Source organism: Myotis daubentonii, chromosome 15 (genome assembly GCF_963259705.1).
Source record: "Myotis daubentonii chromosome 15, mMyoDau2.1, whole genome shotgun sequence".
NCBI lineage: Eukaryota > Metazoa > Chordata > Mammalia > Chiroptera > Vespertilionidae > Myotis > Myotis daubentonii.
In genome coordinates this window covers 1,084,980-1,101,530 of record NC_081854.1, presented here as the reverse complement: position 1 = coordinate 1,101,530, position 16,551 = coordinate 1,084,980, and the positions used below count along the sequence as shown (strand labels likewise).

The following is a 16,551-nucleotide window of genomic DNA, read 5'->3' as shown; positions in this document are numbered from 1 at the left end:
CTCCAACCAGCCGAACCCCACCGGCCAGGGCCCCTAATACCTGCTTGGAGGAACCCATTCCTGACTCCTAGGCCTGTGCCTTGTCTGCTAACCAATTGTCTTAGGGCCTCTGGGTGAGTCGGGCCGGGAACCACATGGCACCCAGTGGGTCCATTGCACACCCCAGGAAACTCCGCAGTGAAGACCGAGTGACGATGTGCAGAAAGGCCCCCGCCTTTGAGGTCTTTTTTATCTTTAGTCCTCGCTTGAGGATATTTTTCCCATTGCTTTTCCGAGGGACTGGGAGGGAGGGAGGGGGAAGGAGAGAGAGAGAGAGAAACATCGATGTGAGAGAAACATCAGTTGGTGGCCTCCCACCCCCACCCCGATGGAGAGGGGGAGCGAAGGGAATCCAGCCCTCAGCCCTTCCTTCCGTGTGCAGCCTGGTGCTCTGACCACTGAGCCACAGGGCCCAGGGTGAGATCTTCTCACTGAGGTTGGGGTCCTGAGGCCGGTACACAGGCACTGCATACGCCCCCCACTCCCAGGTCCGCGGGGTAGGCCCTTTAATGAACCCAGTGAGCCAGAAAGCAGGCAGGAACGCATGGTATGTGGACCAGTCCCCCTGCTCCCTACGGCAGTAATCTTGATTATACCCATGGCCGTGTTTTGTTTTAAATACGTTTTTATTGATTTTTTTTTAAAGAGAGAGGAAAGGCAAAGGGGAGCGAGCTAGAAACGTCAATGAGAGAGGAACATCATTGATTGGCTGCCTCCTGCACGCACCCTATGGGGGATCAAGCCCACAACCCGGGCATGTGCCCTGACCAGGAATCGAACCCTGACTTCCTGGTTCCTGGGTCAACGCTCAACCACTGAGCCACACCAGCTCGGCTGTGTATATATTTTTAAGATATTTTGATTGATTTCAGAGGGGAATGGAGAGGGAAAGAGAGAGAAACATCAACGATGAGAGAGAATCATTGAACAAATTCCTCCTGCACGCCCCCCACTGGGGATGGAGCCCTCAACCCGGGAATGTGCCCTGACCCAGGATCGAACTGTGGCCTCCTGGTTCATAGGTCGATGATCAACCACTGAGCCACACCGGCCGGGCTAACCACGGGGTTTTAATTTACAGAGGTGACCGAATGGGGACTTGGAGAGTTTGATGCCCCTGTAAGAAGGTTTTATTGCTCACAGCTCCCGAGAGCAGAGACAGGCTGTGTCGCACGGGGCCACAGGGGACAGCGCCAGTGTTGGTAACGGCAGGAGGGCGCGAGGAGAGCGTGGGCACGCACCTTCCCAGTAGGTTCCTGCGGAAAGGCAAGACCGGAAGCATCGACCACGTCAGACGTGAGAGTTGGAACCACTGGCAGGCGATGGTGGTAGGGGTAGCCCCCAGTTTCCTGCTACCTCACCCTGGTTTGATTTAGGAAAAGACATTGGCCTGGCCTGTGAGTCAGATAAAGGTGGTGGACCAGTAGGGCTCTGGATCGGTTAGTTTGCAGATGAAAGAATGGGAGGCCCCTGGGCAGGTTGTTTATTTGTGGGTTTTGGGGCAGAGGGGCAGGTTTTTTATTATCTTTTACTAGAGGCCCGGTGCACGAAAATTCCTGCAAGAGTAGGCCTTCCTTCCCCCGGCTGCTGGCACCGGCTTTCTCCCGGCACCCAGGACCCGGGCTTCCCTCCTCTGGCTGCCCACAGGTACCCGAGATCCAGGCTGGCTTCCCTCCAGCCCCGGCTTCACCAGGAAGGATGTCCGGAATGATGTCTGGAAGACATCTGGTCTAATTAGAATATTACCCTTTTATCATTATAATTAATTAACTCGCCCTGGGAGGGGCAGTCTCTTCCAGGTCGGCGGGCCCTCCAGGATGTCACCATAATAAAATACAGAAAATAAAAGAATGATGAAGGAATATATAGACGCACTTCTCACACACGACAAATTAAGCCAATGTGGCTATCCCTAAGCCTTTCAGTTTTTTTAAAAAATATATATATATATACACATATATATTTTTAAAATATATTTTTTATTGATTTTTTTTCTTTTTAGAGAGAATGAAGGGAGAGTGATAGAGAAATACATCGATGAGAGAGAAACCGTCGATCAGCTGCCTCCAGCACCCCCCCCACCCAGTATCAGGCTGCAACCCAGGCCTGTGCCCTGTCAGGATATCAAACCCATGGCCACTTGGTTTCTGGCTCGACGCTCAACCACTGGCCCACACCGGCCGGACCTAAGCCTTTGAATTGTCTTGGGCATCCTGCCAGACAAACTGGCACCTCAGGCTGGTTAACGGAAAGGCCGCTGTGGAGTCGACAGACACCTGAACCGCTGCCTGAACTGACCCGCTCAGGGCAGGATCTGCTGCACGATGTCCATGAACTCGGCCCATTCGTTTGGGGTGACTGGCCGGGTCCTGCCTTCTCTCCTCCTCGGTCACAGTGCCTGGGGCCGAGGCGCACCTTTGCGCCCCAGGTTTCTGATAACAGATACTAGCAAATAAATGACGATTCTTCCTGCGTTTCCCCTTTTTCCCTGGATCGTGCTGCGAGTGAGAACTAGCTGTCGTGTTTGTGGTGAGTCTTGGGAGGAAGTGGCATTCCTTTGCAGAGGAAGGCTAGGCCCCCCAGACACTCGGTAAGAGACTCAGTGACCTACAACTCCCAGATGGTCGCTTTCTTTGGCCTCCACCCAGAGGGCCCATCCCAGGTTCCCATATCCCACTTGATCAATCAGTGCCTAAGTGTCACCTGGGAAACTGCCCTACTGTGTGCAGCTTTCATTACAGCCCAGCTCGGCATTCATGAATTTTTTAAAAATATATTTTTATTGATTTTTTACAGAGAGGAAGAGGGATAGAGAGTTAGAAACATCGATCAGCTGCCTCCTGCACACCCCCCAGTGGGGATGTGCCCGCAACTGAGGTACATGCCCTTGACCAGAATCGAACCTGGGAACCCTTGAGTCCACAGGCCGACGCTCTATCCATTGAGCAACACTGGCTAGGGCTACGCAAAATCTTTAAAAACTCTGGGCCTGCCCTGGCTGGTGTGGCTCAGTGGATAGAGGACTGGCCTGCAGACCAAGTGGTCCCAGGTAGCTCATGCAGGAGGCAACCCATCAATGTGTTTCTCTCACATCAATGTTTCTGTCATTCCCTCTCTCTTCCCCTCTCCCTAAAAATCAATAGAAAAATAACCTTGGGTGAGGATTAAAGAAAAAAAAAAGCCTTAATCAGCTTTTCACAATGTATCTGTACCATCAAGTCACAGCATGTTCATTATAAATATCTCACAGGTTAATGAGTTACACCTCAATAAAGCTGGACAAAAAGATGACACACCTTCACACAAAACCATCCTCTCAACCGACTTTGGGGAATGATCCATAAGTGCAGCATCTACTTTCAATATTAAAGCATTTTATTTTATTTAAATGTATTCTAATTGATTTCAGAGAGGAAAGGGAGAGAGAGAAACATCAATGATGAGAGAATCATGGATCGGCTGCCTCCTGCACGCCCCCTACTGGGGTTCGAGCCCACAACCCGGGCATGTGCCTTCGACTGGAATCAAACCTGGGACCCTTCAGTCCACAGGCCGGCCGGCACTCTATCCACTGAGCCACACCAGCTGGGGCCCCCTTTCTCTTGAGGGTGCCCTGCAGGTTTTGTTTTGTTTTTTCATAGACGATAATGGGCCCTGCATTAGTCTGCGTGGGCTACGATAGCAAAATACCTCACACTGGCAATTTAAAAAGCAGAGAAGTTACTTTATTTTTACATATTTCCAGGCTGGAAGTCACATGAAGATGTCAGGACGGTTGGTTTTTCCTGAGGCCTCTCTCCTTGGCTTGCAGATGGCTGGCTTCTGTGTCCTCACATGTTACACTGTGTGTGTGTGTGTGTGTGTGTGTGTGTGTGTGTGTGTCCATCTCATGACACCAGTCCAATCTATTGACCTTATATTACATTTTTATAGACCTTGTTTTCAAATAGTCACATTCTGCGTTAATGGGGGTTACAATTCCCGTGTATGAATCAACCGTATACAATTCAGCCCATAAGAGCCCCCCCCCCCCCCCCGTGAATCATTTTAGAAAAAGCTAACACTGTCTGGCCAGTGTGGCTCAGTGGTTGTGCGTTGACCCATGCATGAAGCAGGAAATCGAGGTTCAATTCCAGGTCAGGGCACATGCCTGGCTTGCAGGTTTGATCCCCAGTGCGGGGCGTGCAGGAGGCAGCCAATCTATGATTCTTTCTCATCATTGATGTTTCTCTCCCTGTCTCCCTTCCTCTCTGAAATCAATAAAAATGCATTTAAAAATTGGGGGAAAAAAAGCTAACGTTAAGGAACTCTCTGAAGGATTATCAGTTGTACAACACCACCCCCGAGGCTGCCAACCTCCCCAAAGCCTAAAGGTGTCATTGCAGCCAAGACCGGGGACCAAACTCCCAGCCTTGGCTCGAGGAGAAGACCCGGTAACAAACATATAGACCTATTCAGCCAGAGTGTAGGCCACACCTTAATTATTACTTCTGCTGATTATATTTTATTGATTTTTTTAGAGAGAGAGAGGAAGGGAGGGATAGAAACATTGAGGATCAAAGAAAAAGAAAAAAAAAAAAAGGTCGTAAAAGTGGGGCTGCAATGAAACTACAACACAGGCGCTGAGTGGGAATCAACCCCCTGACCTCATGGCTTCCGGCTCCAGAAGCAACCACTGAACCATAGCAAATAATCAGCGGTTTGGTTGCTAAAGACAATAGTAACTCACCGCTTCGGCTGGAGAAACTACATCACCCAGAAGGCAATGCGCCCAACAACGGCGGATGGAGCCAATGAAAGCCCAGGAAACCGGGCGTTTCAACACTGCCCCCGACGTGAGGGCGGGACTTCCGGCGTCCTCCTCTGGGCGGTCTGGGCGGCGGGTTTGGTGGGTTCAAAGGATTCGCGCGCCGAGTCCGGAGGGAGCGAGCGCCGGGGGGTCGTCCCCGCTGCGAGGCGGGTCCCGGCTCCGCAGCCGCCCCCGCCCGGTTCGGGGGCCTCCGACCGCCCCCGCCCGCCGAGCCCGAGGGCGGCGGCCGCGCCGAGGCGCCGGGCTGAGGTCAGCGCGCCCCCGGCCTCCCCGCCCCCCTAACCCCGCAGCCCGGCCCCGCGGCAGGACCTGGAGGCGCTCGGGGGGGGGACCCCGGTGGGAGGGGGGACCCCGGTGGGAGGGGGGACCCCGGGGTGGGAGGGGGGACCCGGTGGGAGGGAGGGACCCCGTGGGAGAGGGGGACCCGGTAAGAGGGGGGACCCCGGGGTGGGAGGGGGGACCCGGTGGGAGGGGGGACCCCGGTAAGAGAGGGGGGGCCCCAGTGGGAGGGGGAGCACCGCGCAGGGCGGCTGAGCGGGAGGGTGGGGAACCCGAGGCCCGGGTTTGTGTCTAAAGCGGCGGAGAAGGTGCGGGAGGCTGGGGGGGCGGGGGGCGGGGAGTTTTACTTTGTTTACGTGGGAAACCATGGAAACCCGCGGAGAACTGCTGTGAGCTTATTGGCGCCGGACCGTGGACTCGGATGGAGCTGGGGGAGGGCCGCTCCCCTGTGTTGACTTGTCGGGGCCACAGGGGGGCGCGCGGGTCACGTGGAACCCAGGGGGTGGGGGAGGGGGCGGGAGAAGCGGGGGCGGACCGGGATTGGGTGAAAGTAAATGATGGGCGGGTGCGGGCGGGGACGGGGTAATGAAGGAGTTTGTGGTCTGGGTTGTGCCCCAAGGGGTGTGTGTGGGGGGTGAAGGTACAAGGTACCCGGACATTTCAAAGGGTGTCTATGTCTAGACCAGCGGTTCCCAACCTTCTGGCCCTTTAAATACAGCTCCTCATGTTGTGACCCAACCATAACACTATTTTTGTTGCTACTTCATCACTGTCATGTTGCTGCTGTGATGAATCGTCCTGTAAATATCTGATCTGCAGGATGGGCTTAGGCGACCCCTGTGAAAGGGTCGTTCTACCGCCAAAGGGGTCGCGACCCACAGGTTGAGAACCGCTGGGACTCTATACTAATAAAAGGGCAATATGCTAATCAGACCGGGAGACCTTCCGGACCTCCTTCTGGACAAAGCCATGGTGAAGGGGCGAGGCAGAGGCTGTTAGGGGCAATCAGGCCAGCAGGCGGGGCCAGTTGGGGGCGATCAGGGAGGCAGGCAGCTAAGCGGTTAGGAGCCAGCGGTCCCGGATTGTGAGAGGGATGTCCGAGTTGGACCTCCCCGGCGGGGTCCCAGATTGGAGAGGGTGCAGGCCGGGCTGAGGGACACCACCCCTCCCCCCGCACCCCCCACACACACACTAACTTCATGCACCGGGCCACTAGTGTTATTATAGATGCAAAAAGACAGTCTCAGTTAAGGTCAAGGTTGATACCACCGGTAGGTGCAGAAGGCCAGCGCCAGTCCGCTGGGGGAAGGGCTGAGTGTGATAAGGGTTCCACGGATCCAGCAGAACGAGGGACATGGGCAGAGGGGCGCCTACCACCGTCCTTCCTGTTGGTTTGCATAGCACGTCGACCTAGCAGAGTCTCTAGCGGAGACGGCTGTGTGCAGGGAGGGAGCCCCTTGCCTACAGAGTCTAGTTAGAATGCTGACGAGACCGGTTTGGCTCAGTGGATAGAGCGTTGGCCTGCGGACTGAAGGGTCCCAGGTTCGATTCCGGTCAAGGGCATGTACCTGGGTTGCGGGCACATCCCCCTTGGGGGGTGTGCAGGAGGCGGCTGATCGATGTTTCTCTCTCATCGATGTTTCTGACTCTCTGTCTCTCTCCCTTCCTCTCTGTAAAAAATCAATAAAATATATTTTTAAAAAAAGTTAGAATGCTTATAATGAAGGTGTCCCAGACATAATTTTTTTACAGATGTTTACAGCTTACTTCCCTTCTGGGTTCCTCTGAATTGGATTAGCTCAGTTTTTAAAAATATACATTTTATTGACTTTTTACCTAGAGGAAGGGAGAGGGATAGAGAGTTAGAAACACAGATCAGCTGCCTCCTGCACACAACCCCACTGGGGATGTGCCCGCAACCAAGGTACATGCCCTGGACCGGAATTGAACCTGGGACCCTTGAGTCTGGAGGCTGACACTCTACCCACTGAGCCACACCGGTTAGGGCTAGCTCAATTTGATCTTAATGGGACATATAGAGACTGGACATTTAATGAAAAATTTGAACCTAATTGTGACCATATCCACTCAAACCCATTAATCCCCCAAGCTGCTTGCTTGTTTATGGAAGAGGAAAAGGTAGAATTCCTGTCTTTCAGGGTTGTTGTTTTTAGAGTAAGATGGTTAAGGTATTCTACTCGACTTAAGGAAAATGGAAGCTTATCTTTGACACCGTATGTCCTTTTATAGCTAGCTGTCGTAATAGGTAAAAGGTGTCCCTTTGAGAGCCTAGTAATGTATGAGAGTAAATGATTTACATATTGAATTAGAGTGAAATCTTGTGAAGTTTCTAGAAAACCTTGACATTTAAATCAGCTTTTAGTATCTAAGAAAAATAGGTGTGACTTTCCTCGTATACCTGGGGCGTTACTGTTCAGGTAAACTTGTGATCTTTCCAGGTGAGAGCAAAGAGGTATTTCTGTCTTTCTTTTACAGAAATGCTGGGAAAGGCACTACATAAATCCATCACTGAAAAATTTGGGCAGTTCACAGGAAGGGCTGATAATGGGTTATGTGGAATTGGAACCATAGGGTACTTGGGAATGACTATAGCCACGAGATCCTGTACAAATCTCCGTTCTTTCCCATTGAACTGTAATGGGAGGACAGGAGGATTATAGGAACTTGTACATGGAATTAAAGGCCCCGTTTTAAAAGTAATTTTGTGTATTGGGATATTGGTGCATAAAGGACATCGGTGACTGGAAAGGCCTGAGGTGGCCTTGAATGTCTTGTAACGAATGTTCCCTCCTAAGATTCTACGGGGGACGGAGCCCGCAACCTAGACCTGTGCCCTGACTAGGACTCAGACCATCCTCCCTGTGCAGCGGGTGATGCTGGGCCAGCTGAGCCGCGGCAGCCAGGCGGTGAAAGGCATTTAAAGTTCTTATTTTCCCAGTTGGTTCAATCAATATCTGATTTACTTATTTCTAAATATATTTCACCCCTCTGCAAAAAGGATTTGTGTACATCATTGTTTTGTTTTGTTTTTTTGTTTTTTTAAATCTTGCCCTATCAGGTGAATTGGGCCGGATTTGACTAGCGAAAATATATTTCAATTGTCCCATAACATTCCCAGTTTAAAGGGGGCAGGTTCTGATTAAAAACAGATATTGGTTGATTAGGCAAGCTTTACTCCAGCTTAGTTAGGTGTGGTTAAGAACAGATAAAATAGCTGCGTTATTTCAAGGTCCTTGGTAACTTTCCCCCTTTTAATGGTAATTTTAATTTTTCTTAAACTATTAATAGAAGGGGAAACGCCGTGTCATAGTTCTCAGAGTAGCCCTATGCTTGCTTCTGTTTTTTTTTTTCTTTCAAAATCCCATTTTAGTTTCCCATATTCTTTTATTTAACTTAATTTTTTAAAATATGGTTATATATATATATATTATTTTAAAAAAACCTTTTTTTATTGGTTTCAGCGAGGAAAGGAGAGGGAGAGAGAGATAGAAACATCAATGATGAGAGAGAATCATGGATCAGCTGCCTCCTGCACCATGTGTCCTTGGCTGGAATCGAACCCGGGACCCCTCAGTCCGCAGGCCGATGCTCTATCCACTGGGCCACACCAGCCAGGGCTCCCGTAATTATTCTTAAGGTGAACCGCCTTCTCTACTGGCGCTTTCCTGCGAACCTTGCGTAGCTGTCCTCTGTTGCTTTTGGTCTCCAAAGCCAGTAGGTACGTTACTTGGAAGGGGTCAGAATAGCCAGCATTACTTGTTCTCACAGGTCAGTTCCTTTGGGAACCTCTCAGGGCCCCAGAGGAAATGGGGGAACAGCTGCTGCTTCCCCTCCGGCCGAGACCAGCTGTTCTCCGCAGGGGGCTGCCATCTGGCTGGCAGGTTCCTAAGTGGTCACCTGGGTGACTCACGGGCGCGGGCGGAGAGCGGCCGGGGCTGGGCCTTGGTGCGGGTGAGGCCCAGAGAGGGAAATGGGTGCCAAGTGCAGCACCAGGGGCGGAGGGCGGAGGCTGAGGTTGAAGCAAGGCGCAGTCCGGCGGGGAGGCCTTCTGGGCAGCGCTCCAGGCGGCCTGTGTCCGTGGGGGCCATCAGAGTCAGCCTGCTGCTGGGTCCTGTGTGACTCTGCCAGGCAGTCCCTGGACCACACGCCGAGGAACAGGCAGAGGGCCCAGGAGATGTCCGGGTGCAGGGCAGGAGGCGGCGGGGCCGGGGGTGCAGGCGGGAGAGCGGGCGGTCGGAAGGGCGATGTGCGCTTGGGGAGGGGGTGCGACTTCACGGCCACCGGGCTCTGGCATTGACACGAGAGTGACTGAGCCCTGGCCGGTGTGGCCCAGTGGATAGAGCGCCGGCCTGCGGACTGAAGGGTCCCGGTGTGGCCCAGTGGATAGAGCGCCGGCCTGCGGACTGAAGGGTCCTGGGTTCGATTCTGGTCAAGGGCACATGCCTGGTTGCGGGCTCCATCCCCAATAGGGGCCGTGCGGGAGGCAGCCGGTCCATGATGCTCTCTCATCGTTGTTGTTTCTATCTTTCTCTCTCCCTCTCCCTTCCTCTCTGAAATCAATAAAAATATATTTAAAAAAAAAAAAAGAGTGAATGAAGGGTGAGCCCGTGTCTGGCAGCTCCTGGAGGAAACAATTTGGACATGGTGAGAATTCCCTGGAAAGGGGGCTGTGGAGGTCCCCTCTCCCAGGCTCAAGAGCTCACGTGCCATTTATCTGCCCACCTGCCTGCTGCTGTGGAGGGCGGGTGCACCGGGCAGCAGGGCCTCGAGGAGATAGCGGGTGTCAGTGTCGCCCGGGCTTGAAAACCTCCACCGGCCCGGGGAAGTGGGGCGCTAAGCAGGGGTCAGCCAGGGAGGTGGTGAGACCAGGGTCCTGGGGACCAAGCTGACCAGAAACCTGCTGTCCTTGTCATGGGCCCTTTGTGTTACCTTTGAATTGTTCTTCCGGGAATGTGGTGGTGGGAGAGAGGAGTGATTTAAAGAATTATTTGCAGCCCGGCCTGCATGGCTCAGTGGTTAAGCATCGACCTAGGAACCAGGAGGTCACGGTTCGATTTCGGGTAGGGGCACATGCCCGGGTTGTGGGCTCAGTCCCCAGTGTGGGGCGTGCAGGAGGGAGCTGATTCAGGATTCTCTCTCATCATTGATGTTTCTTTCTCTCTCTCCCTCTCATTTCCTCTCTGAAGTCAAAAAAATATATTAAAGAAGAATTATTTGCAGAGGACAGTGCAGACCGACAGCCTCAGGGCCCTGGGGTTGGGATTTTAAGGTGAAGGGTGATGCCATGTCTTTTGTGTCTTGGAGGGACGGGGAGACCACTGGGTTATTGCCTGACAAGACCAGTGTCACATCACTTACCCCGTCTCTATGGCCAGCTTCTCTCTCTAAGCCAGTGGTTCTCAACCTTCCTAATGCCGCGACCCTTTAATACAGTTCCTCATGTTGTGGGGACCCCCAACCATAAAATTATTTTCGTGGCTACTTCATCACTGTAATGTTGCTACTGTTATGGATCGTCATGTAAATGTCTGCTATGCAGGATGTATTTTCATTGTTACAAATTGAACATAAAGCATAGTGATTCATCACCAAAACAATATGGAATTACATATGTGTTTTCCGATGGTCTTAGGCAACCCCTGTGAAAGGGTCGTTTGACCCCCAAAGGGGTCGCGACCCACAGGTTGAGAACCGCTGCTCTAAGCAATGTTTGTGACGCCCACTGTATTAAAGACAAGAGGCATTTTGGCCGACATGCCAGGCCCAGAGCTCAGGGATCGTCCATCTGCCCGTCAGTGTTGAGGGAAGACACAGACTCAATGACTATAGGGAGGGAGCGACGCCCCTGGTACCAAGGCCTGGGCTCTTCTGTGATGCGGGGAGCAGGGGGAGCAGGTGGACGTGGAGGGTGGGGGATACGACGAACTTGGAAGCCCAGGAGACAAGCTGATCGTGGACTGAAGTGTCCCCATCACGACAGGATATGGACTTGGAGGACGTGGCCGTCGCCTTCTCCCGGGAGGAGTGGGGGCTCCTGGATGAGGCTCAGAGACTGCTGTACTGCGAGGTGATGCTGGAGATCCTTGCGCTGGTAGCCTCCGTGGGTAAGACCCTCCCGTTCTCCCGGTGTCCTGGGGTGATGTCCTGCCTCCTCTTGTTGATTCCACGGGTATCTGTGTGTCCCACAGCTGGACCATGGGCTCTGCGCATTTAAACCCACTTTCTTTTCTTTTTTTAAAATATATTTTATTGATTTTTTTACAGAGAGAAAGAGAGAGGGATAGAGAGTTAGAAACATCGATGAGAGAGAAACATCAATCAGCTGCCTCCTGCACATCTCCTACTGGGGATGTGCCTGCAACCCAGGTACATGCCCTTGACCGGAATCGAACCCGGGACCCTTCAGTCCACAGGCCGACACTCTATCCACTGAGCCAAACCGGTCAGGGCTAAATCCACTTTCTTGTTGTACATGCTGGGACTGCCAGTGCTGAGCCTGGTGGCGTGCCCTGAACAGGGAGTTCCCTGAATGCCCATGTGTGCCAAGCCGCCCTGGGCCCGTGCTGCTGCTCGCCTCTGCTGTCTCTCATTAAGATTTGGATCATTGGGGTTCTGGGTAGTCTACAGTGGCGGTGCAGGGAGTTCCCTGGTTTTTCACAGGGTTGACATGTAAGCTCGTCTCAGAGGAGGCCTGGCTGCGCATGACGTAAGGGCCATGTTCAGATCATACCAAGAGCAGCCCCTCACCCCCCTCCTATGTCCAATAGCGTTTTGGTGCAAGTTCCATTGGCCCCACCTCATTTCTACCTTGTCTTACCCAGACTTGACCCTTGCTCTGTCTGGTCATTTCATCTGTGACTTCAGGCTTCGGGCTTCCTTCATGTTTGCGGCCTCCTGACGCCCCCTGTCCGTCTGCTGCGTTCTCCACCCTTGGCTTAGGCGTGTGTTAGGAGGTTTACATACATCCTTACGTTGTCTTCAAATACCAGCTACTCATTTATTACATTTGATTGGGGAAAGGACACAACCAACCTTTCCCACAGCTTGCCCAGGTCACCAGCAGACAAACTCTGCTGAACGCTGTTAGGGGAGTGAGTGGGAGAGCCCAGCTCGGTATTCCTTTCCCGGTGGGGTCTGCCCAATTCTGTGATCGTCAGAGGACCAGTGCTGCACAGTAGCCTCTTTTTCAACCTGTTTCTAGGCCCCTTATTGTTATTTTTTTAAATTTTTTTATTGATTTCAGAGAGGAAGGGAGAGGTAGAGAGAGAGAGAGAGAGAGAGAGAGAGAGAAACATCAATGAGAGAATCACTGATGGGCTGCCTCCTGCACGCCCCACTCTGGGGACTGAGCCCACAACCCAGGCATGTGCCCTGACCAGGAATTGAACTGTTCCTGGCTCATAGGTCGATGTGCAACCACCGAGCCCTGCAGCTCGGACAAGGCCCTTGTAGACAATCCCGTGGAACCAGCGTATTATGTCTAACCTCTTGCAGTGGGACTTGCCCCTCAGACCAAAGTCCACAACCATCTCCTCAGCAGTTGTCTGCTTTCAGGCTGCTGGCATAAGACGGAAGATGACGAGACCCCTTGTGAGCAGAGCGTGCCTGTAGAAGGAGAGTCACCGGTCAGGGCGTCTGAGACGGCGCCGGCCGCCCAGAGGACCCACCCCTGTGAGCGGTGTGGCCCGCCCTTGAAAGCTGTTCTGCACCTGACTGAGTGCCAAGCCGCAGACCTTGAGCAGAGAGCCTTCTCCGGTGACGCACGTGTGAGAGACTTCTGTTTCCCTGCAAACCCTCACCAGCAGCAGAGGGAAGCCAGAGCCGAGAAGCCCTGGGAAGGAGCTGTGGACGGGGCCTCGCCTGGGACCAGGTGCCGCTTCTGCGTCTCAGGGGCACCTTCCGCCCGTGGGAAGGCTGGGGAGGGCTTCCCAGCCACCTCAGGCCTTCAGCACCAGGCCCCTGGTGATCCTGAGGAGCCGCACGATGGCGGTGAGAGCGGGCAGGCCTTTCCCAGCGGAGAAAATCGTCTCCGTTCAGGAGGATGTGAAAAAGCGGCCAGCCCAAACCAGAACCTTGTTCCACGGCCAAGTGTCCGTTCTGCAAAAGGGCTTTCTGAGTGCAGCAAGTGTCGAAAAGCCTTTAGACACATCTTTAACCTTACCCAGCACAGAGGCGTTCACACCGAAGAAAAGGCTCATGAGTGTAGGGGTTATGAGAAGCCCCTCAGCGGAAACTCGGACCTCACCGAACACCAGAGCGGTCACACTGAAGAAGAACCGTGTGAGTGCAGTGTTCGTGGGAAATGCCGTAGACAGCGCACGGACCTTAGTCAACACCAAAGACTTCATGCTGGAAAAAGCTCTTTTGAGTGCGGCGAATGTGGGAAATCTTTTCCCTTCAAATGCTACCTCCGCATCCGCCAGAGAGTTCACACTGGAGAAAAGCCTTACGCGTGTAGTGATTGTGGGAAGTCATTTAGCCAAAGCTCTGCCCTTTTTACACACCAGAAAATCCACACTGGTGAAAAGCCATATGAGTGTAGGGATTGTGGGAGATGCCTTACCTACAAATGTATCCTCATTAATCACCAGAGAGTTCACACTGGAGAAAAGCCTTACGAGTGCAGTGACTGTGGGAAGTCCTTCCACCAACACTCTGCCCTCACTCAACACCAGAGAGTTCACACTGGAGAAAAGCCATATGAGTGCAGTGATTGTGGGAAATGCTTTAGTATCAAACGTGTCCTCATTAGTCACCAGAGAATTCACACTGGAGAAAAGCCATATGAGTGCAGTGATTGTGGGAAATGCTTTAGTATCAAACGTGTCCTCATTAATCACCAGAGAATTCACACTGGAGAAAAGCCGTATGAGTGTAGTACATGTAGAAAATCGTTTCGGCAACACTCCCACCTTATTCACCACCTTCGCGTTCATTCTGAAGAAAAGCCTTACGAGTGTGGCAAACGTGGGAAACCTTTCAGCAATACCTCCAGCTTCCTTCCACACCTGAGTGTGCACTCAACAGAAAGGCCTTATCAGTGTAGTGAATGTGGGAAATCTTTTAGCTACAAATGTCACCTCATTAGACACCTGAGAGTTCACACTAGAGAAAAGCCTTGAGTGTAGATAGTGTGAGAAGTCCTTCATCCGAAGCACTAGGCTCATTGAACACCAGAGAGTACACACTCATAACAGCCACATGCGTGCAGTGTTTGTGGGAAAGGTTTTAGGTAGAGATCCAACCTCACTATTCACCAGAGAATTCATCCTGGAGAAAGGCCCCATGAAGGTGGTGAATGTAAGACATTCTTTAGACAACACCCCTGCCTTGTTTGACACCACTGAGTTCGTTTGGCAAAAAAAAAAACTCTGAGTGTGGCAGATGCGGAAAATGTTTTAGTGAGAGGTCTGGCTTCCCTCAACACCAGGGAGTTCACACGGGAGAAAAGACCTTATGAGTGTAGTGTGTGTGGGAGATACTTCTGCTGCCAATCCCACCTCTTTAAGCACCAGAGAGATTGGAGTGGAGAACGCCCTTCAATGTGCAGAGGATGGCTTATTTCCTCACTCAGGGTAGCAGCACTGGAGGAGACTGAGAACTCTTCATCTGAATGTAAACATTTTTCAGTGGAACTTACACTGTGCTAGATCTCTCCGCAGTTTCAGGTACAAGTCCATCTTTTTTTAAAAAAATATATTTTTATTGATTTCAGAGAGGAAGGGAGAGGGAGAGAGAGAGAGAAACGTCAATGATGAGAATCATTGATTGGCTGCCTCCTGCACCCCCCCTACCGGGGACCGAGCCCACAACCCAGGCATGTGCCCTTGACCGTAATCGAACCCGGGACCCTTCAATACGCAGGCGGACACTCTGTCCACTGAGCCAGACTGGCCAGGACACAAGTGCATCTTTTTTTTTTTTTAATGTTTTTATTGATTTTAGAGACAGGAGAGAGAGAGGAACATTGAAGAGAGAAACATCAACATTGATCGGCTCCCTCCTGGACGCCCCCTTCCACCCTCCAGGGATCCATGCAGCCACCTGGGCCTGTGCCCTGACCTCCTGGTGCACAGGTCAGCGCTTACCCACTGAGGCGCTGGGCGGGCGCCAGTGCACCTACAATGAGCTGCACTGCATTTTCTAAGCTGCCCAGGGCTAATACCGGACTGATGTCCATTTTTGTGGCTAAAGTACGGGGAGGATTACCTCTGTCACTTTTTTTTTTTAATATATTTTTATTGATTTCAAAGAGGAAGGGGAGGGAGCTAGAAACATCAGTGATGAGAGAGAATCTTGGATCGGCTGCCTCCTGCATGCCCCCTACTGGCGATTCAGCCTGCAACCCGGGCCTGTGCCCTTGACCTGGATTGAACCCAGGACCCTTCCGTCCACAGGCCGATGCCCTATCCACTGAGCCACACCGGCCAGGCACTGTTCCTTCTGCTTGAGGAAGTTGTGAGACTCTGAGCCTTTGGCAGCATCCTCATTCCTCTGACTCTGACTAGAGAATGGACCCAACCCAACCGACAGGCGTTGTGTGGCTTCTATTCGATGGTGTGCGTTTAAGTCGACCTGCGTGTACCACTCACCTCTGTGCTCACTGGAAAATGGCTTATTAAAGGTTTAATGTTTTACATAGCTGGTTCGATATTTCTTGTGTAGTTTTTTAAAATATATATTTTTATTGATTTCAGAGAGGAAGGGATAGGAAGAGAGAGAGAGAGACACACACACATTGGTTGGTTGCTTTTGGCAGTTTGGCATCGGAGGTGAAATTTCTGGACACCTGGGTCTTCCCATTTGTAGATAAAAGGAGGAATAACTCCAGGCGTCCCTGAGCGAGAGGACTATGTGGCCATAAGGGCTAGTGGCCAAGGAAGCTCAAAGGCTTCTGAAAGATGAACTGATTGTCATTTAAGAATGCCATGGTGTTGTTTTCAACTTTTTCTGCAGATTGAGTGTGATAAAAGAGAGGGTGCGGTTTTAAGTCAGAGGTAACACCTGACAGAATTAGTTATTAAATAATGAACCACTTCATGTAAAATATTGAGATGACCTCAGCTTGGAAACAGTGATCAATAGAATCATTGATCGTTTTTCACATATGTTTTTATTGATTTCAGGGAGAGAGAAACATTGATCGGCTGCCTCCTGCATGACGCACACTGGGGACCCACTCCGAAACCCAGGGATGTACCCTGGCCAGGAATCTAACTGGTACCTCTTGGCGCATGGGATGATGCCCAACTGAGCCACGCCAGCCCAGGCAACAAAATCACTTTTTAAAAAAAACATCCTTCGGGGTTTCGTACGTAGCAGAGCAGCTCCCTCGCTGCGATCTATTGAAAGTCAGCCCTCGACACAAGGGTTTGTAAAAAAACGAATAAAATAAACAAAAA

At 51.9% G+C, this 16,551-nt stretch overlaps 1 protein-coding gene across 1 annotated transcript; it reads left to right on the top strand.

Moving 5' to 3' along the window:
* The first annotated feature begins 4,752 nt into the window (after positions 1-4,752).
* Positions 4,753-16,551, top strand: LOC132216446 (zinc finger protein 883-like). Its single transcript, XM_059665644.1, has 3 exons — positions 4,753-5,098; positions 11,130-11,253; positions 12,704-16,551. Exons 1-3 carry the CDS (start codon positions 4,805-4,807, stop codon positions 14,269-14,271), a joined length of 1,986 nt encoding a protein of 661 aa, XP_059521627.1. The 5' UTR covers positions 4,753-4,804; the 3' UTR covers positions 14,272-16,551.

Coding starts and splice junctions, on each gene's coding strand:
- LOC132216446 (XM_059665644.1), top strand. CDS start 4,805: ATGCGCCCAACAACGGCGGATGGAGCCAATGAAAGCCCAGGAAACCGG. Junction 5,099..11,129: donor CGCCGAGGCGCCGGGCTGAG/GTCAGCGCGCCC, acceptor CCATCACGACAG/GATATGGACTTGGAGGACGT. Junction 11,254..12,703: donor TGCGCTGGTAGCCTCCGTGG/GTAAGACCCTCC, acceptor GTCTGCTTTCAG/GCTGCTGGCATAAGACGGAA.